General features: G+C 34.0%; 3 protein-coding genes across 5 annotated transcripts; 2 read left to right on the plus strand and 1 right to left on the minus strand.

Annotated features, from left to right (window-relative positions):
- Window positions 1-3,752: 3,752 nt before the first annotated feature.
- Window positions 3,753-7,880, minus strand: LOC133300070 (succinate dehydrogenase subunit 6, mitochondrial). Of its 2 annotated transcripts, none has more exons than XM_061499560.1 (4): window positions 7,747-7,880; window positions 7,217-7,431; window positions 4,361-4,463; window positions 3,753-4,114 (listed from the first exon to the last, which is right to left on the minus strand). In XM_061499560.1, exons 2-4 carry the CDS (start codon window positions 7,400-7,402, stop codon window positions 3,963-3,965), a joined length of 441 nt encoding a protein of 146 aa, XP_061355544.1. In that variant the 5' UTR covers window positions 7,403-7,431; window positions 7,747-7,880; the 3' UTR covers window positions 3,753-3,962. The 2 variants fall into 2 exon arrangements, with proteins under 2 accessions (XP_061355544.1, XP_061355543.1); XM_061499559.1 differs by having other exon boundaries at window positions 7,217-7,440; window positions 7,747-7,859.
- Window positions 7,881-11,231: 3,351 nt separating this feature from the next.
- LOC133300064 (uncharacterized) lies at window positions 11,232-12,261 on the plus strand. The gene is made up of 4 exons (XM_061499551.1): window positions 11,232-11,309; window positions 11,500-11,687; window positions 11,773-11,935; window positions 12,034-12,261. Exons 1-4 carry the CDS (start codon window positions 11,232-11,234, stop codon window positions 12,259-12,261), a joined length of 657 nt encoding a protein of 218 aa, XP_061355535.1.
- Window positions 12,262-13,455: 1,194 nt separating this feature from the next.
- Window positions 13,456-17,254, plus strand: LOC133300066 (uncharacterized). 2 transcript variants are annotated; one of them, XM_061499554.1, is made up of 5 exons: window positions 13,456-13,679; window positions 13,934-14,080; window positions 16,465-16,718; window positions 16,771-16,846; window positions 16,965-17,254. In XM_061499554.1, exons 1-5 carry the CDS (start codon window positions 13,569-13,571, stop codon window positions 17,067-17,069), a joined length of 693 nt encoding a protein of 230 aa, XP_061355538.1. In that variant the 5' UTR covers window positions 13,456-13,568; the 3' UTR covers window positions 17,070-17,254. The 2 variants fall into 2 exon arrangements, with proteins under 2 accessions (XP_061355538.1, XP_061355539.1); XM_061499555.1 differs by having other exon boundaries at window positions 13,473-13,679; window positions 16,465-16,704; window positions 16,787-16,846.
- Window positions 17,255-18,378: the final 1,124 nt, after the last annotated feature.

An 18,378-nucleotide genomic window follows, 5' to 3' on the forward strand; every position in this document is an offset into this window, starting at 1 on the left:
TATTGGTATCCTATCCTATTGAATTCTAACCCAGCTACCCCATAGGATAAGAAATCATGTATTGTGTAACATCCCAAGAGCTGGCAAGGGGCAGGGAGTGATCGCCGGTGCGAAAGGGCACGGACAATGAGCGGCTCATGCCAAATCTTGCAGCTTGGGGGTTCATGAATGAATCGAATCAACACCCGAAAGAGAGGGATTCCAGAGACTGTGCCGGTATGGGACGGTACAGTTAGGAATGGCTTATAAGAATTAATTGGTACTATCTATACAAACAAGATGCATCTACTTTTCGGTAGCCCGGATCGGAAAAACTCCACAGTTAAGCGTGCTTGACTTGGAGCAATTCTGGGATGGGTGACCTCCTGGGAAGTTTTCCCGGGAAGTGTGCGAGTGAGGACAAAGCACACTGAAAAGTCTCGTGTTAGTGTGTGGGGACAGTCATTAATTCTTGCAAGTGGCCGGGCGTTACAAGTGGTATCAGAGCATAGCCTCTCTTCCAGTATGGTGTGGTTCGAGGACGAACCAGGCGGAAGCTGGTGGGCATGTAATATCCCAAGAGCTGGCAAGGGGCAGGGAGTGATCGCCGGTGCGAAAGGGCACGGACAATGAGCGGCTCATGCCAAATCTTGCAGCTTGGGGGTCATGAATGAATCGAATCAACACCCGAAAGAGAGAGATTCTAGAGACTGTGCCGGTATGGGACGGCACAGTTAGGAATGGCTTATAAGAATTAATTGGTACTATCTATACAAACAAGATGCATCTACTTTTCGGTAGCCCGGATCGGAAGAACTCCACAGTTAAGCGTGCTTGACTTGGAGCAATTATGGGATGGGTGACCTCCTGGGAAGTTTTCCCGGGAAGTGTGCGAGTGAGGACAAAGCACACTGAAAAGTCTCGTGTTAGTGTGTGGGGACAGTCATTAATTCTTGCAAGTATCCGGGCGTTACATATTGGATAGGATAAAATGAGATAATAGGATAAGCTAATCATATACTATTGAGCCACCAAATAAGAGATAAAAATAAAATATGATAAGTTATCCTATCATATCTTCTTTGCTCCAAAAGAGACCCTTTAGTGTCGTGAGTTATATTGTCATGCTCATGATATGTTACTTTTTTTTTATATATGCAAACAGTGGCACTTATATTTGAACTTATAACATTATGCAAACTACCAAAAATCCGGATCAATCTTAATGGCTTATGATATGTTACTCTCTTATTTGTGCTTTGTCTCTCGAGTTGTAGTCACCACTCACCAGTCAGATCATTAGGTCAAAATCCACCACCCTGCACGAACTTCAACATGGCCCTGCTGAATTTTGGGGGGCAATGGTGAAAAAAAAAATGTCATGATCATTAAAAGCTTGTGTCCAGTACCTTTCAAACTTTGATTAAAAACAGCTGCATAATTTGTAGGAATTTTTCTTTCGTTTCGTACCTTAAGATGTTAACCTGTTTTTGGTATTTCAATTTTACCTTTCATTTGAACCTTTCGATGAATATTGATGGTCTTGAAAAGTATTTCTCCAGATTTAGGTGGATCACTAGGAGGTCTCCACGTGTCGATTTGGCTTTCCCCGGACGTCATGATGCAACCTGATTATATAAAGAAAAAATGAAGCATAATGGGACGCCATGAAATGTTCTTTTCATAGTGTTTTTCATGGAATTTATGTTGCAAGATCATTGTATATTAAGAGAGAAAAAATGAAGCATAATGGGGACGCCATAAAATGTTCTTTCATAGTGTTTTTCATGGAATTTATGTTGCAACATCATTGCATATTAAGGAAGAAAATATGAAGCATAATGGGGACACCATGAAATGTTCTTTCCTAGTGTTTTTCATGGAATTTATGTTGCAAGATCATTGCATATTAAGGAAGAAAAAATGAAGCGTAATGGGGTCGTCATGAAATGTTCTTTCATAGTGATTTTCATGGAATTTATGTTGCAAGATCATTGTATATTAAAGGAAGAAAAAATGAAGCATAATTTTCGTGGAACTTATGTTGCAAGATCATTGTATATTAAGGAAGAAAAAATGAATCGTAATGGGGACGCCATGAAATGTTCTTTCATATTATTTTTCATGGAATTTATGTTACAAGATCATTGTATATTAAGGATTAAGTACTAAGATTTCAGTTTAAATAATAAGTTTAATATTTCTATTTTGGTGCAGAAAAAATTTGTGTGTCACATTTATATAAAAGTGAGTGAGTCCGATTAATTTTTTCTTTCATCTCTTTAAAATGGGACCAACTTACTCTTTCATCTCTTTTCTTTTTTCTTTTTTTTATAAACCACAAATATTTTTCAGGGAAGGCAATTATGTTCGAGAAAGAACATCCACATCATGGTTGAATTATCTCTTCCAAAAGGAGATTTTTTGCATTCACAAAATTTGAACTCAAGATCTTGTTTAAACGAAATCAAACATGTACCACTTAAACCAACTCTTTTTTTTGTATTATACATCGTATTCAAACACCTTGAAATGTGTTTCATGGGATTAGATGATTAAAATAAGAAATCAAGATTGCTCAAACTATAAACCTTCACCTTTCTTTCTATGAAACTTATTCAGGCAATATACATCTTAGGCATTGTCTCTACAGGAAGTTCTCCACAAACAAGTTTCTGATGAATATTTTGAAATCTTCCCCGGGGACTAGGTATCATTTTAAAATTACCAAGAATAATTAAATAACATCCCTAGAAATAATCCCTAATGATGTTATAATCATTCAGCTAGCCATATAAAAGGGAAAAGTCTCCACTAAGTTTCAGGGGAAACAGTTTAATTTTAAAAAAAATCTCGGTTCATTGTCCATTTATAGATCCGTAAAATTTTGTTTATGCAATCAATAGAGATGTATAAACTCCACAAAAGATGTAGAAGTGCTAAGGAATTCAGTAAACTATTACATTTATCTCCATAACCTTTTTAATTAAAATCCGAATTACAGCAAAAAATAAAATTAAAAAATGAGGAAACAGTTACATTACACGTTACTCACACGTGGTTTCAGTAAATTTTATTTTTTTTCACTTGATATTTAAATATTTTTTATTTTATTGCCATTTTATGCGCATCCACTTTCTTTAATTTGATAAAATAAAAATAGCGGTAAAAATGAATAAAAAATGATATCTGAAGTATGATAAAATAGGATGAAATAAAACTATCAAAATCACATGTGAATAAATTACACTTCTGTATCCAAAAAAAAAAGAAAATTACACTTCATTCACCAAAGCAGCCTCCTAACGGAGACAGAAAGACAGAGAGAACGAAGAAACCATAAAACAGAAACCAAGTAAGCTTCCCTGCGTTCAGTCTACAGTACAAATTTCATTTCACCACTATATGATCGCTTATGATCAGCTTTTGTGAACTAATAATATTTACCCTCACCGGACATTTGGTAGAGGAGAAATTTTTTTTATCCGGAAGTCTCAATTTTAAAAAATATGATGAAAATATTTAATTTACGATAATATCCGAAAATTAAAAGAATTCAGTTTTTCGGAAATCCTACCGAACGCCCTATAAATTCCCTCTCCCCTAAACATCAAAAGAAAATATAGTAGGAGGCACCGATTTAGCAAACACATGCACTTCGGAGGAAGAAGTCATATGGTAGTGAAGATCTCGTCTTCATTGTCCTAGCGGTGGAACAATATGAAAATGACAGCTCTTATGATCTCTAGCCCAACCGTTAAAAAATCACAAACTAATGAAGAGCAGCACAATACAAGGAGAAAAAAATGGCATTAACATGAAGTCGCAATTTGTTTTGCGGGATGCATGAGTTTAAATTTCGGCCCATGTCACAACAAAGTACTTATTCAATGAACATAAATCGCACTGACAACATCGAAAAATATTGTTTATTTTTCAGAAACGACAACAAATGTAGCACTAACTCCCACAAGCCAACAACTTTAATACCCGACAGTCTTCTTTTTCCACCACTCCAGAAACTTAGCCTCAGCAGCCAATGTGTCCACCCTGTAAAGTTGAAGTGCATGATTTGCTATTTCATGCCCAAATGTCCACCCAAATACACCTCCAGCTAAAAAAGACAGTCCAGCACCTGTTCAATACGATAAAAACATGAAGTACTTAACAACGTACATGAAATACTTTCATACAAAAAAACCTATATAAAAACATATAGAAAATATTATAACACTACTTTAGAGTTTAAAACAATTTAGGTGGCAAAAAGAGCAAAGAGTACTGCCTGCTTTTGCTTACAATATGATAATCAAGTTAAGATCTATCCAAAAGCAAACTGCTGTAGAAAAAGGCTTCAATAGTATGAAATACACTAGATTACCATGTAAACTTCTTGAATATTTCCAGGCGAAACCTGCAGTAAATGCAGCTCCCAAAGCACTTCCTGCGAGACCAAATTGCACTGCTTCTCTAGCAGTTTTCAGCTGAAATGGGAAACAGGAAATTACCCAAGCAGCACTTCAGATGACAGTTAATTTGAAGTAAAAACACAAGACCAACTATATGTTCTAGCAGGTGAACTATTTATATTACAAAAAATTCACAAAAAGATGGTGAAAATAATATCTTAAAATTTGACAGCTACAAAAACAGTCATTGATATAGAAAGGGTTAGCAACTTAGACTTGCTGTCATTTGCTATTTATTAAGAGACTGGGCTCCAGCAAGAACAATAACACATGAAACAAAAAAAGTATAGTTTGTCCACTATGATTTTTGTTTTATACAATATTCCTTTTTCTCTTTGGGGTAGAATCAGGGGATTTTTCAAGGGGGATCACCAATCATCATTGGTGTTGGAAACATGTTCAGTTCATTGATCCCTTTGGATTATAAGAATCACAACCATCCATAGATAGATAACTGTTGTCATGTCTAGTGAGTGATGACAATAATTCGTATTAGCGAAACTGATGAATGATGAAAAGAGAAAACAGCTATAATGACGTCCGAAGGACATTCTGTTGATGTAAGAAATCCTATTACACTGAAAGGAGTAGGACTAAACTTTTGATAAACATGTACTAATTCCAATCAAGGTGAGCAGATTAAAAATAGAGCATCCTAATAAATCTGCTTCAAAGGAGGTCAGAAATCATTAACTCTGCTTCATACGGTGGTAAACCATTAAATCAGTCTATACCTAAAATTGCCACTGTCATTGATTGTCAGTGATGCCACACTACAAGTCATCAAAGACTTTAAATACTTAAAAATTCATGCAAGTAACACAGAAGATTACAGAGACAATGATGCAAAACCAACTGAAGAGACATGCAGCTTGGCCAACCTGACATAACATGGCTGAGAATGCAAAAATACACAGACATACTGTACTAAAAAAAAATACACAGACATATGGACTACCACCACATTTTAGGTGAGTATGATGGCCTAGTTCATCCGCCCAAGGTCGAGGGAGAGCTTCTATAAGGAATTTTGAACTATATCAGCAGATCTACCAAAGATATCCTAAACAGCACATCTACAGTAAGCAAGAAAAAAATAATGTTTTCCATCTATTGAGCAGTCTTGGTGTAAATAAACTAAACAAAATGCAGCAACATTGCCAGGATTGATGAATGAAAAATATTGCTGAAGTTTCCAACTAATGGTGCAAAGAACAAACATGTATCTTAATGCATTTGCGCCTTAACTAGTCCCACTAATTTTTTGACAAAGTTTATGTTATGGCTCCGGATTTCAGGAGATGAAAGCTACAACAATGGACGACATGGAAAAAGGGAAAGATACAGGAAATGAAGGAAAAGGAAACACTTTATTAAAGAATGAATACAAGAGGTGAACCTCTTCAGATGGGAGATGCTCCCTTCCCAGTTCACATGAGAATGTCTCAGTTACTACAAACTTTCCAAAAGATGTCCTAACACAAGGGTGTATCCCCTTATATAATAGCGGATGGCTTCCCTCCTACACTAGTTGCACTGAAACAACCTCCTAACTAACTATGCAACAGAGTACTAACGGTAAAAGGAAATAGCTTTTTCAGTTTTACATTTGACATTTTTTTCGTCAACAAAAGCACAAGTAGTGAGAAGTCTACACCATCTTCTTATGGACTTGCCTATACATGTAAAGAACAAGCTGTCTTCTACTTCTGACTTTGTGAGCAAAGGAGGAGTCTCCTTGAAGATTTACTCTCCATGAACGTGTTTGTCAAACAACAGACCTCATAATCCAAATAAATTATGACAGAGGACATACCAATTACCTCTTTAAAATAACACCGTTTTACCAAAACAAAGATTGCCCAACACTAAGAAATCTAACATTAGGATCCAGATCCAAAGATAAAGTGCACCAGATGGAAAATTTCCAATCTAAAAATAACAAGCACACATAAGAGGACATGCCGATTAAACAACAAAGGAGATACACACAATAACAATAATAATACAAAGTAATACCCAAATGAGCATCCCACACTGATACATAAATCCTAAAGGACATCTAGAATTACATAAAAATTGGACGCATGATACAAAGCGAAAGCGGAATCATATTGTGGGCCAATACAAGGAAGAGACAGTATGTCTTCTACTTTGAAGTTTGAACTCTGCAGACAAAGTAAAAGTCTCGTTGAAAACCAAAAATTTCCTGAAGCGGAATTCATGAAGGAAAAGATAGTACTCTTTCATCATAAAATAGTCAGTCCTCATATGATCTAAATCAAATTTTGATATAGAAGGAAATATGACCTCTCTGAAATCACCATAATTTAAGAAACGCAAATACTATCCTAATTACTAGCAGCAAGACATTTAACACTATGAAATGAAAAAAAAAAAAAAGGGAAACTCAGTCAGTAGTGGAATGCTCCTAGCCGTTCATGTACTCTAAATCTAAAATTAACCAAGCACACATGAGAGAGCCTTTCTTCCAATCAACAACAATAATAACTATAGCAAATAACACCCAAATGAGCATCCCACACTAAAAACATAAATGTTATAGGAAGCATAGTTTATGTGCAAGTTCGGGATACGTTGCAAACATTAGAAGGGGACCAGATTCACTACATAGATGTGAGGACAAAAGCAATAAAACATGAACAATAGCAGCAGTCTCCGTCTCTCCGATGACAAAAGTATGATAACTTAAATCAAAACGACATCAAAGGACACAAATGGAGACGACGAAGTGAAAGAATTATTACCACGGGTCCATGAACAGGATCAGAAGCAATGAACTCCTCGACATCAGTGCTAGACCAGGATGGGATAGGCTTATCACGGTTGATGAACCTTGAATAGTTGCCCAAAAAGGAAAACCTCTCTGACCAAAATTGTTTGTAGCCTTCCAAGAAGGACTGGGATGATGAACCTTGTGTGTTATCTGCCATCACCCTCCCCCACTTTCACTTGTTTCCCTCTGCAGTCACTAGTGACCAATCAAACTCAATTCCTTAGAAAACATAACTCACTGAATCAAGCATTAAAATCAATCAATAATAAAAAAAACGCTGGGTTTTCATAGTTTCCTCATAAAAATCATTTGTCTGAAATTTGAACTCTTTGTAAAAATAAATAATACATCCACTTCCGTATTCGTCCATAATTTGGAATTCGAATCATTCAGCGAACACATAGCAGATATCTTAACAAAATCGATCAGATTGACGGATCACATCTTCAATTGAGAAAACTCCTAATAGCAATTTGAAGAAGAAGAAGAAGAATGGGTTACCAAACGAGCAGGAAAAGTAACGCTGACGAAGACGAACGGTGGCTGGCAGAGTCGTTTTCTGAAACTAGTGTGTGTCACACTGCCTAGGTTTGGAAAATTAAACCGCAATCAATATGCTTTGGTTCAGATCCACTAATTTTGTCATATATTTTTTTTTTTTTAAACAAAATTGTGTCATAATAATTTAACAAAGCAATGCAATTATAATTGCGCCATGTGCATGAAAACATGTGTATTGCATGACACACATGAATGTGTTCAACACGCGTATTTGGGATGATGTGCGATTTGTATTATTTATATGAAAAATGATACTCTGACAATTAATTAGGTCATGTTATCAATGTTATTATCAATTAATTTTAATGTTAGATTGATTATGTTGATCTAATAGTTATATTTATTTTTATCTTTATATAATTATGATTTCTTTTATATAATATTTAATATTTATTTGCATTTCTCTTCTGCATGTCCATGGAGTTTTGAAAAATCCAAACATCTCATAAATAGATAGAGAGGTAGGAATTTATCGAACGAGCCGCACTCCTTCGTATACTTCAGGAGTATAATTATGATTTTTTATTTTAATATTTTCACATTAAATATGGGGAATCATAATTATACAAAGATGGAAATAAATATACTTGTTGGATCACTATAATCAATCTAACGATGAAATTGATTGGTAGTAATATTGATAATCACACTAATTGATTATTACAATATTCTACCCCTATTTATATTGGGCCAAAAAAATTAAAAATTAAGATTTAAATAATAAATTATAAAATTAATATCCTCTTTAATTATTTTGCCTAACAAATGCAATCAGTAGCACCCAAATAGAAATGCAATTAGGTGGCATCAATTTGGAGCAATTTATGAAAGCTTGTCACGTGGCATTAAATGTGATAGACTGTGTAATATACAATTTACAATTGAGCCAGTAACCGAATTGGTAATAACTTGAGATGATCAAATTGAAATGGACTCAAATTTGGGGGAAAAAAATTAAGATATTGCATTTTTAATAAATAATTATAAATGAGTTGTTGTTTCAAACTTATTTACGGATCTATTGTATTTATTTATGCCCAAATTAGGTGTGATTATTCACACCTAAATTAGGCGTGAATCGTCTTGTGTTGACACGTGGTACAAAAAGTTAATAGTTTAACCGTAAAACTTCATAAGGCCATAACTTTTGACTCGGGTATCTAAATCAGGTAATTTTTTTTATTCTACATAATATTTTGAGATCTATGCAATGACATCTCATTTGATATATTTTATCTCTCACAAACAAAGTTCAAATTTGCAATAAAGGTAGTATAAAGATGGCACCAAAGTAGATTAGTCCATCTAAAGTTTGAAAAAATCTGTGATACAAAACAAAGGTGAGTCTTTATAGCTAGATTCGTTGGAAGCTTATAAATGGTTTTCAAAAATAAAATTTTTCTTACTTAAAGATTTAGAATATTTATTTAATTATTTCTTTTATTAATACGGATCTTTCAAATTGGTTTTTGAGTTTAAATCACAAATCAAATTTTTATTTTATTTTCCTTATTAATAATATTTTTAATTTTTTAATTTAAATTACAAACCAAATCTTTATTTATTTTTTATATTAAAAAATAAAAAAAATGATTTTTTAATTTAAATCATAAATCGAATCTTTATTTTTTTTATATTAAATCTCAGACGCGGAATTCGAAGGCTTATGGTTTAAGCATTCTTATAATATCATTATTGCAAATTTGAATTGTTTTGGTGAGAGATAAAATATGTCAAATGAGGTGTCATTGCGTAGATCTCAAAAAGTTTTGTGGAATAAAAAAAAATTACCTGATTTGAATACTTAAGTCATAAGTTATGGCTTTCCAAAATTTTACGGTTCGTAAGTTGATTTTTTTGTGTCACGTGTCAATACCAGACGAGTCATGGCCAAATTAGGCTTGACTATTCACGCCTAAATTAGGCATGAATGCCTTGGGAGTCACACTTAATTTGAGCGTGAATAGTCACGCTTAATTTGGACATGAATAAGTGCAATAGATTCGTAAATAGTTTTGAAACAGCTACGTATTTATAATTATTTATTAAAATAATAATATTTTAATTTTTTTTTCCCTCAAATTTGACCTAGTCCTTAGAATCACTCTTATAATCAAGACTCATATTTTGCAATGAGCACCCGTTGAGCTTTCGAAGTCGGTTTCATTGATTTTATTTTTTATTTTTTTGTCATTACCTATTTAAGGGCATCGTGAATTATAATTTTTTTGTTATTTTTTTATTATCAAGAGCTGCTGCTACTATGAATACTTATGTATGATTATTATAATTATGAATCATAAATTGATTTTATATATTCAATGACTGAATGAACACTTTGCATAAAGACACGTAAAACTACCAAATGGCAATCAATGAGAGGAGAGATGTTACACATGCTTATAAATAAATTGCACTATTCATGAACTATTTGAGCTTTATTTTAGAGGATGAATTCACAATAAGGAGTAACTAGCTTTTGACCAATTAAAATAAAATAACTAAGTTTAAAAGACTTTTATATTATCATTTAGCATTTTATGTTATTATTTTTAAGGAAAAAGTTTGCTTTTGGGGTTTGTTTCAGTATCTATGTCGTGTGGTTTTTTTTATCATATATACCAATATGATTTGTGAAAAGTAAAAAATCACAGGTACACATGTGACAAAAAAATATAACCTTTTGTAAACTACAGATATATAAATGATAAAAGAAATCACAAAAATATAAGTGATTCTAGAATAAATCACAAGTCTATTAATGAACTTTTTGCTATTTTCAAGGAAAAATATATTTTTCATATTACAAAGAAAGAGTTTATACTTACTAATTACTACCTCTCTTTTCTTATTATCTTTTACTATCAAATCTTAATTGTTAATTTTCGTCAATCTAACGGTTATAACTTATTGGGTCATACTTATTAATTATTTAGATTGGTGAAAATCAACGGTTAATATTTTATAATATCTCCCTATTACAATTTATCTCATGTACACATAAAAAATGGATGAGTTTATCAAATAAAGATAACTTAGTTGGTGTTGGTACATGAGAACTGAATAGGTAGGGGTGAGAGTATCTATTCAATTCTACTCGTGTTATCTTTGGAAGAGATTTAAAGCCTTAATTTTAAATTCGTCCCAAATAGAATTATCTTATGTGAAAGATACATATGGTTGGTTAATAAAAAAAAAATATGTGAGTTTTATTTTATTTTTTTCTCTTTTTTTCATAGTGCATTCCATTTGCTTTTTTATGTATTATATTAGATAAATTATACCAATATTTTTATGTATCACACGAGACAAAATTATGGAAACATATTCCTTTATTTTGAAAGGATCTTGACTTTTAATTATGGTGATTCATTGCATAAAACTATAAAAATAAAATATACGCTCTGTGATTGTGTGCAGCAACAATGGCTCTTTCCTCAGCATTCCATGAACGACTCGAGCATATGGACCGCACTCGAATTCAACGTCTCTCTCAACTCCAGGTTCAATTCAATCCAACCTCTAACTTCCTCTTTACCTCCAAAGAAATTCAAAGTCAAGACCATGAAAAACAAACTAATATTTGGTCTTGAATTTCCTCTTAGCATTAAATTCTGAGCACACAAGTTTAAGATCCGTATCCTCATTTTTCTATGGAACCAAACGGATGAAATTTCCGTTATCAATTTGCAGGCCGAGAAAGAGTTGCAAGCCAATAAGTCTCAGATTCTGGCTTCAAAGCTTGCAAACATCAGGGCCATGGAACAGAGGTGCTCGTTGCTCGATCGAAAAATCGCATCGCAAAATTTCAAGATTCTGGCTCTCAAGTCTCAAATCGAGAACCTCGAAGTGAAATATGAATCCGTTTGGCAAGAATTGAGGTATCCACCACCAGCGTGTTAAACTGGAATGTTCTATTTGTTTGAGTGTAACCGTTTGATTGGCGTTGGATTTGAGCCTGTTTAGGTCGTTGCAGAACGAGGTGGAGGAGATTGAGGAGTTGCGCAAGAGGAGAGATAGCTTTTACGAAGCGAAGATGATGGAAATGAAGGAGTTCAAGGAAATTGCTGAGAAGTTTGTTGTGAAATGTGAAAGGGAAGTTGAGAGTTTGAGGAATGGTGTAAATAAGGTTATTGGAAATTTGTTGATTTGCATGAAATGAATAACAATGCGAGTTAATGCGGTGATTGCAAGGTGTTTGAATTGAGTTATCTTTCTTGCTTTCAGCTGAGGTCCTCTTTCATGGAACTTAAAAGCAACAACAGGAATTCTTGTAATTCGGAGATAGTTGCTGCTGAGATGAGAAGGTTGGAACTCTTGGCTGAGAAGGAAAGAGTGTGTAGAAACGTTGCTTCTAACCACCAAATAAAAGCACAGTTGCAAAAGCAGCTTCAGAATATTCTTATCACGCAAACTCAAGATAATGGAACGGAATTGAAGACACTACCTAGCTAATTTTGCTCCTTCTGGGGCTTCCTTTACAGTTCCTTAGTTTCTGTTTCTTAGGGGCTTAGCCCTTCATTTGTATTAAAAAATAGAGAATTTTTTTTGGAATATTCTGATGACACATGCTCAAGAGAAGCAATTTACATCACAGAATTGGGCGTACATCTTCCTAGAAGGGATGAAAATTTTACACTCTTAACTATCTGCTATTAATTAGAGCAAATCATATTATATTATCTAAAGCCCAAGAAAAGTGTGCAGAAAAAGAAAATTAAGGCAAATGAAGAAAAGAGTCATTAATTGCTTCGAATCCTAATAAGCAACTACGAATTTGGATATGGGCCTCAGAAGAGCTAACAAAAGTTCAAAATTCCACCACCCATAGGTATAAATCCTATAAATAGGGATCCATGGATCACCATCCAAAAAATTAGTTTAAAGGATAGGAGTACTTAAGGTCATAAATTCTACATTCGTCCCCTACACAATTAATATGAGACTTCTAACATTGTCATCCTCTTTAAGGCCGACATCCACGATGACCTTTACTCTGACCCGATGGTAGCTCTTTTTCCTTTTGGGCGGCTTCACTCACCTATTAGTTAGCTCTTTTCGCGGCCCGACTCTTAAATAGAGCACCAAATGATAGGGATCTATAAGATCACCACCCGAAAAGCTAGCTCAAATGGTGGAAGTACTCAAGACCTTATAAATCTCACATTAGTTGTTTACACAATCAATGTAATGTGAGACTCCTAACACACTCTCTACTGCACACACACCACTCGTAATCTGTTTACCTCAAAGTTATCTCTTTCATGGGTACCTGAGAGTTTCGTTAAATCCAATATTAATATACTAAGCTTTGACTAAATATCTGTGTCTCCGGACCGAACACTATGTATATATTAGTATTTACTTCTGAATTTGATTTTTTCTAAAATACGATGTGCGTATATCTTGAGAATAAAACACATTAGTAATCAGGAGCAGGTGGTAACAATTTTAAAATTTGTTAAATGGCTGGAAATCAAAATGTAAATACTTGAATTTTTCAACACTATAACCAAAGCCCAATACTGGGCCCAACATTCTATTCAAACAAGTCCTATTGTTTCTATCCTCGTATTCTCCAGATTCTTCTGTGATGACTGATGAGTTGAGAGGAAAACCCTAATAAAAAAAAAGTGAGAGCCCCAAATTGCCCCTGTAGGCTGTAATGTAAAGCTTCCTCTAGCATATTCCAAACGCCATATAAAACATAGTTGAAGAGCAAATTTTCCTCTTATCGTCGCTTCGATTTCATTTGGTGAAAAATGGCGGAAGAATTGGCTTTGGATTTGGAAGAGCTTCGTCACTTGCACGGAATCGCGAAAAGACCTCGAACACTCTCTCTCCTCACCTCTGAGATTCGCAACTTGGAGAAGGTTTTCAGTTATCACTCTTCATTTCCTTTTTGTTTTTTAAATTTCACTATTTCTGGGCTTGTTTAGCATTATTTCGTTTTAGCACTTCTTGTTAATTTACCTTTTTCTTTTTTGATAACCTTATCTGCTTTGTTTCTTGTGAATTTTTATTGCTTTCTAATTCCTTCACGAGAGGATTATTGCGGTTTTATTTACTTGTCAATTGTGTTGTATAATTGCTTATTAGTAATTATTATCTGCTTTTTGTTTTGCAGTTATCAACAGAGGCATCCTCTGCACGAGCGTCACAGATTCCAGCACCAATTTCAACTGGAACTAGGGTGTCACCTGCACCTGCACCTGCACGGAATTATTCTACACTTGCATCTTTCAGTTGGGATCAGGATAACGACAAAGTAAAGGTAAAGAGCACATAATTCTTGGAGATACTTGTCATGGTGTAGAAGTAGATATCTGAGTGTTGATAAACAGCATGGTATTCTCTACCTAAGTTCAAATTTCGATTGGTTCTGTTTCAATTAATCATCAGCTCATTAGGGGTGGCAATTCTTGATACGACCCACTAACCCGACCCGGACCCGACACGAAATTTTCGTATTTGGGTCAACCCGTTTACTCTTCGGGTTGAAGAAAAATGACCCGAAAAAATTCGTGTCGGGTTCGGGTCAATCCGTTAACCCGCTCTGACCCACAAATAGTTTTTGTATAAGGTTATTATAGTCATTTTTGTGAGTGGTATAAAAGAAATAACATATACTTAGGGTTTCAAACAACCCTTTTCACTCTTATTGGATGTATATGCTTTTATTGGATGTAAAATCAGTGCCTAAATACAAGTTTTGAATGTGAGTATTCCAAAATTCGTGTCGGGTCGAGTCGTGTTAACACGTGTAATAATGGGTCATAGTTACATTATAAGATTATTCGTGTCGTGTCGTGTCAACCCGAAAAAAAAGCGGGTCGTGTTTGGGTTGAGAATTTTGACACGAATAATTAATCGGGTCGTGTTCGGGGTGAGGTTTTTTGTGTCGTGTAAAACTAATGTAGTTAATCACTTGTAAAACTGAACTAATCATTCCGCGTATCTGTTGCGTAAAATCGGCAAGTGCACCGATCGTACCAAGTAATAAAAAGTGAGTAAGATATCTTCCCACGAGGATTGAGGCACCAAATTTAATTTTAACTATCCCTTTCTTAATTGGATGAACAAAAGAGGTTTTTAAAGTAATTGTATCGTGACAATTGTGAACCGTTCAATATTTCGTGAACAATTCAGAGAGAAATTTGAAGAAATTAAAATCAAAGATTGAGATTTGAGAAAAATATTAAAAGAAAAACTATTGCAGTAAAGGACGCCAACACCTTTCCGATCCCCACCTTGTAATATTGATTAATATTTATATTTAATTACCCAATTGACCAAATAATTCACCATCTATAATTAATGAGTTAAGCCCTAATCCCTTAGTGATCTTAACCTTATTAACCCTATTAGAATCCTAATCCCTTAGAAATCTCTTTTCAAGTTAATCTTTTAAGCCCAGTGAATTTTTCACATTTGCAGTTCATGTAGCCTATCCCTAGTGCATACATGAACAGTTATCTTACCCTTTGTCAGGAATTAGAATCCCAATATCCCTATTGTGAACCCTAACCCTCGCAATCCTAGTAGAGTCGCGAATTCTAAAAGAATTATGGAATGAAGAACAGAGTAAAATAAATTCAATTGAATAATTAACCATAAACTTAACCAAAATACAAGGGGTTCACATCAAGGGTTGTGACCTTACCACAATATAAAAAACTAGCCAGACATATTCATGTCTGACAATTTAAAATAAAAAGAATTCATAAAAGCAATAAAGAAAAAGAAGAAGAAGATGAAGGATCTCCAACATGAGCCTTAAGAATTCTCTCCAGCTAAAGATGTTGTTTTAGAGTTTCTGCTTCCTTTATATAGCCAGCTACTCAATCAGGTCATAATCCTTGAATTAATTCTGATTAAATTTTCATTTTTCTCATAATTCCACCAATCAATCAGGTCATAATCCTCTCATTAATTTGATTAAATTTCACTTTTAATCAAACTCCACAAATCAAGGAATGCATCCATGACGCCCGCGCGATCAGTGCCAAATTCGCGACTCCACAAATCAAGGACTGCATTCATGACGCCTGCGCGATCAGCGCCAAATCCGCGCGGATCGCGCCATTTTTTCCGCGAGACTATGCAATTTTAACTTCTCTCTTTCACTTCTTTTTGGTGTTTCCTGCTATCAAAATGCATAAATTGAGTGAGAGAATGATTGAGAAGGAATAATCAATATTTCTTGCATTTATGAGCTTATTTTCACACATTTATGATTAATTCCTTGCTTCTTTTACTTAGAAATCTCCATATGTTAGATGCATATCAGTATCACTTCACTCGAGGTTGGATTGGGGTCCCCTTAAGGTTGGATGATTAATGAAAGTGGAAGGTAATGAAAATGAGTTCCATGGAATGGAATGGAATAAATTGTTATACCATTATTTGGATATTTTATGATGGAATAGAGGAGGTTTCTCATTTCATTGGTTGGGAACTGGATAGAATAGCTGGGATATTAGTAAACAAGTTGTTCAGTCTCATATCTATTAAATTGAAGAAAGAAAAATGGAGGTATTGGGTTCTATTTTATTTCATCTTATTTTAAACAATTCAAACAATGGCATCTAATAGTTACTTTTTTTGTCAACCGCAGCAAATTTCTCTTGTTGACTGTGTTTCATGTTGCTTTTGCAGATATACGTGTCTCTAGAGGGAGTTGATGAAAATAAAATTGAATCTGAGTTTAAACCAATGTCGTTTGATGTTAAGTTCCATGATATTCAAGGGAAGAACTACCGATGTGCAATACCAAAATTGCACAAGGAGATAGTGCCAGAGAAATGTAAGGTTATGATCAAGCCTACAAGGGCGATCATCACATTGGTCAAGGCTTCCAAAGGAAACTGGCTAGATTTGCACTTCAAAGAAGACAAGGTAGTGAAATTCTGAGTAAAATGACAGCTTCTTTCCCTGTTAATCCATGTGATGAATAGTAACTTTTTTGTTGATGTTACAGCTGAAGCCAAATTTGGATAAAGAGAAAGACCCGATGGCAGGAATCATGGACCTAATGAAGGTCAGATTATGTTTTATCAATAGTTGGATGAAGCTACTTTGTTTTAATTTTATGCATTTACTTGTGTACACTTGAGAACATTCAATTTGACCTTTGCCATGCATGTAATGAATTGCAGAATATGTATGATGATGGAGATGAGGAGATGAAGAAAACAATTGCGAAAGCATGGACTGATGCTAGATCTGGGAAAACAGCTGACCCTTTAGGTAGCTATCGTTGAGCGAAGAACAGTGGTTCTGATGTTCAATTTCTGTTTTGTAGAGAATGGTTTATTCCATTGGATTGCATGATTTCATGGTTTAAAATGAAAACTTGGCCTATGTTCATGGCACTTGTGGAAGAGGGGTGCAGTTATTGTTGCTAAAGTGTTTTACTTCGTCATAGAATGGGGTGATTTTTGCTTGAGTGCTTCGCTTGTTTGTTGCGTGGTTTTTTTTTTATTGCTTTGAATTTATGTAGAAGAACCGCACTAGGCTAAAAAGAAGGTCAATAAGTGACTGTCCAAACGTTGGACCAACACCTATTAATTAATTACTCTTAATGTATATAGGCGGTCCTCTAGATGTAGCTAGACGGTATGAGTGATTTGCACATATTGTTTTAATGATTAAATATAAAAGTGAAGTAATTAGTTATATAGTATATCGGGGGTAATAAAAGGGATCCTGAAGGCATAGTGCTGGAAACTATAAATACATTGTTTAAGGTTAAAGCAACTATTAAACTCGTTTTTGTCCCTTGGATCTTATGAATCAGAATGTTAAATATGCATTTGCTTTGGGTATGGAATTAAAGGTTTCTTCATGGTCTGAACTCATGTAGCCATTCGTCCGGCGTAAGGTTTTATTTTGTCTATCCTTTTCGAAATGTTGGAAAAAGGAAAAATAGAACATAAATTTTAGTTTTTTTAATAGATAAACATAAATTTTAGCTCTAATTTAGACTTAAGTTTTATTTTTTTATTTTTTTATTTTTTTATAATTATGTATTTTAAGAGTATATATTTATAATATTAAAATTGTATTTTTTTTTTCTTTTACATGTGAAAAGTGTAAAAAATGCACTGCCAAATCTAGAATTAAATACTATCCAAATACGACTGTGTGTGGATTAACTGATAATCAATTTCAAGTCTTAAATATATATTTGATTAAACAATTTGATAGAAAGAATTTTGCTGTCACTGTAATTCTGTTCAACTCAACCGGATTAAGCTACCCAAACAAACCTAATTGAAAGGAATTGCACCATTACCAGTAAAAGTAAAACAAAGTAACTAGCTTAATGATTCTATTAGAAATTTAAACATTTTATATTAAGGAGTATTAGGCAAATATAAATAAACAAAAATGCCCTACACCTTTTATTTATCAAAATCTAAGCAAGCATATGAATCACGTGTATGTCTTCTCGGTACTCTCTTCTATAAAAAAGAGAGAAAAAAAAAATTTCATTTTAACCCATATCTTTTGTTTTGTATAATTCATTTTAAGTTTTAAAATTTTCCTTTTCAATATATATATATATAT

Source organism: Gastrolobium bilobum, unplaced genomic scaffold (assembly GCF_033153095.1).
Source record: "Gastrolobium bilobum isolate Gb01-03AN ecotype WA unplaced genomic scaffold, APGP_CSIRO_Gbil_v1 utg14654, whole genome shotgun sequence".
Taxonomy (NCBI): domain Eukaryota; kingdom Viridiplantae; phylum Streptophyta; class Magnoliopsida; order Fabales; family Fabaceae; genus Gastrolobium; species Gastrolobium bilobum.

What these genes read in the sequence shown, in the direction of transcription:
- LOC133300064 (XM_061499551.1), top strand. Translation starts at nt 11,232, where the DNA reads ATGGCTCTTTCCTCAGCATTCCATGAACGACTCGAGCATATGGACCGC. An exon ending in AACGTCTCTCTCAACTCCAG is followed by an intron (nt 11,310 to 11,499) that starts GTTCAATTCAAT and finishes ATCAATTTGCAG; the next exon opens with GCCGAGAAAGAGTTGCAAGC. An exon ending in TCCGTTTGGCAAGAATTGAG is followed by an intron (nt 11,688 to 11,772) that starts GTATCCACCACC and finishes GAGCCTGTTTAG; the next exon opens with GTCGTTGCAGAACGAGGTGG.
- LOC133300066 (XM_061499554.1), top strand. Translation starts at nt 13,569, where the DNA reads ATGGCGGAAGAATTGGCTTTGGATTTGGAAGAGCTTCGTCACTTGCAC. An exon ending in AGATTCGCAACTTGGAGAAG is followed by an intron (nt 13,680 to 13,933) that starts GTTTTCAGTTAT and finishes TTTGTTTTGCAG; the next exon opens with TTATCAACAGAGGCATCCTC. An exon ending in GACAAGGTAGTGAAATTCTG is followed by an intron (nt 16,719 to 16,770) that starts AGTAAAATGACA and finishes AATAGTAACTTT; the next exon opens with TTTGTTGATGTTACAGCTGA.
- LOC133300070 (XM_061499560.1), bottom strand. Translation starts at nt 7,402, where the DNA reads ATGGCAGATAACACACAAGGTTCATCATCCCAGTCCTTCTTGGAAGGC. An exon ending in ATCCTGTTCATGGACCCGTG is followed by an intron (nt 4,464 to 7,216) that starts GTAATAATTCTT and finishes TTCCCATTTCAG; the next exon opens with CTGAAAACTGCTAGAGAAGC. An exon ending in ATATTCAAGAAGTTTACATG is followed by an intron (nt 4,115 to 4,360) that starts GTAATCTAGTGT and finishes CGTATTGAACAG; the next exon opens with GTGCTGGACTGTCTTTTTTA.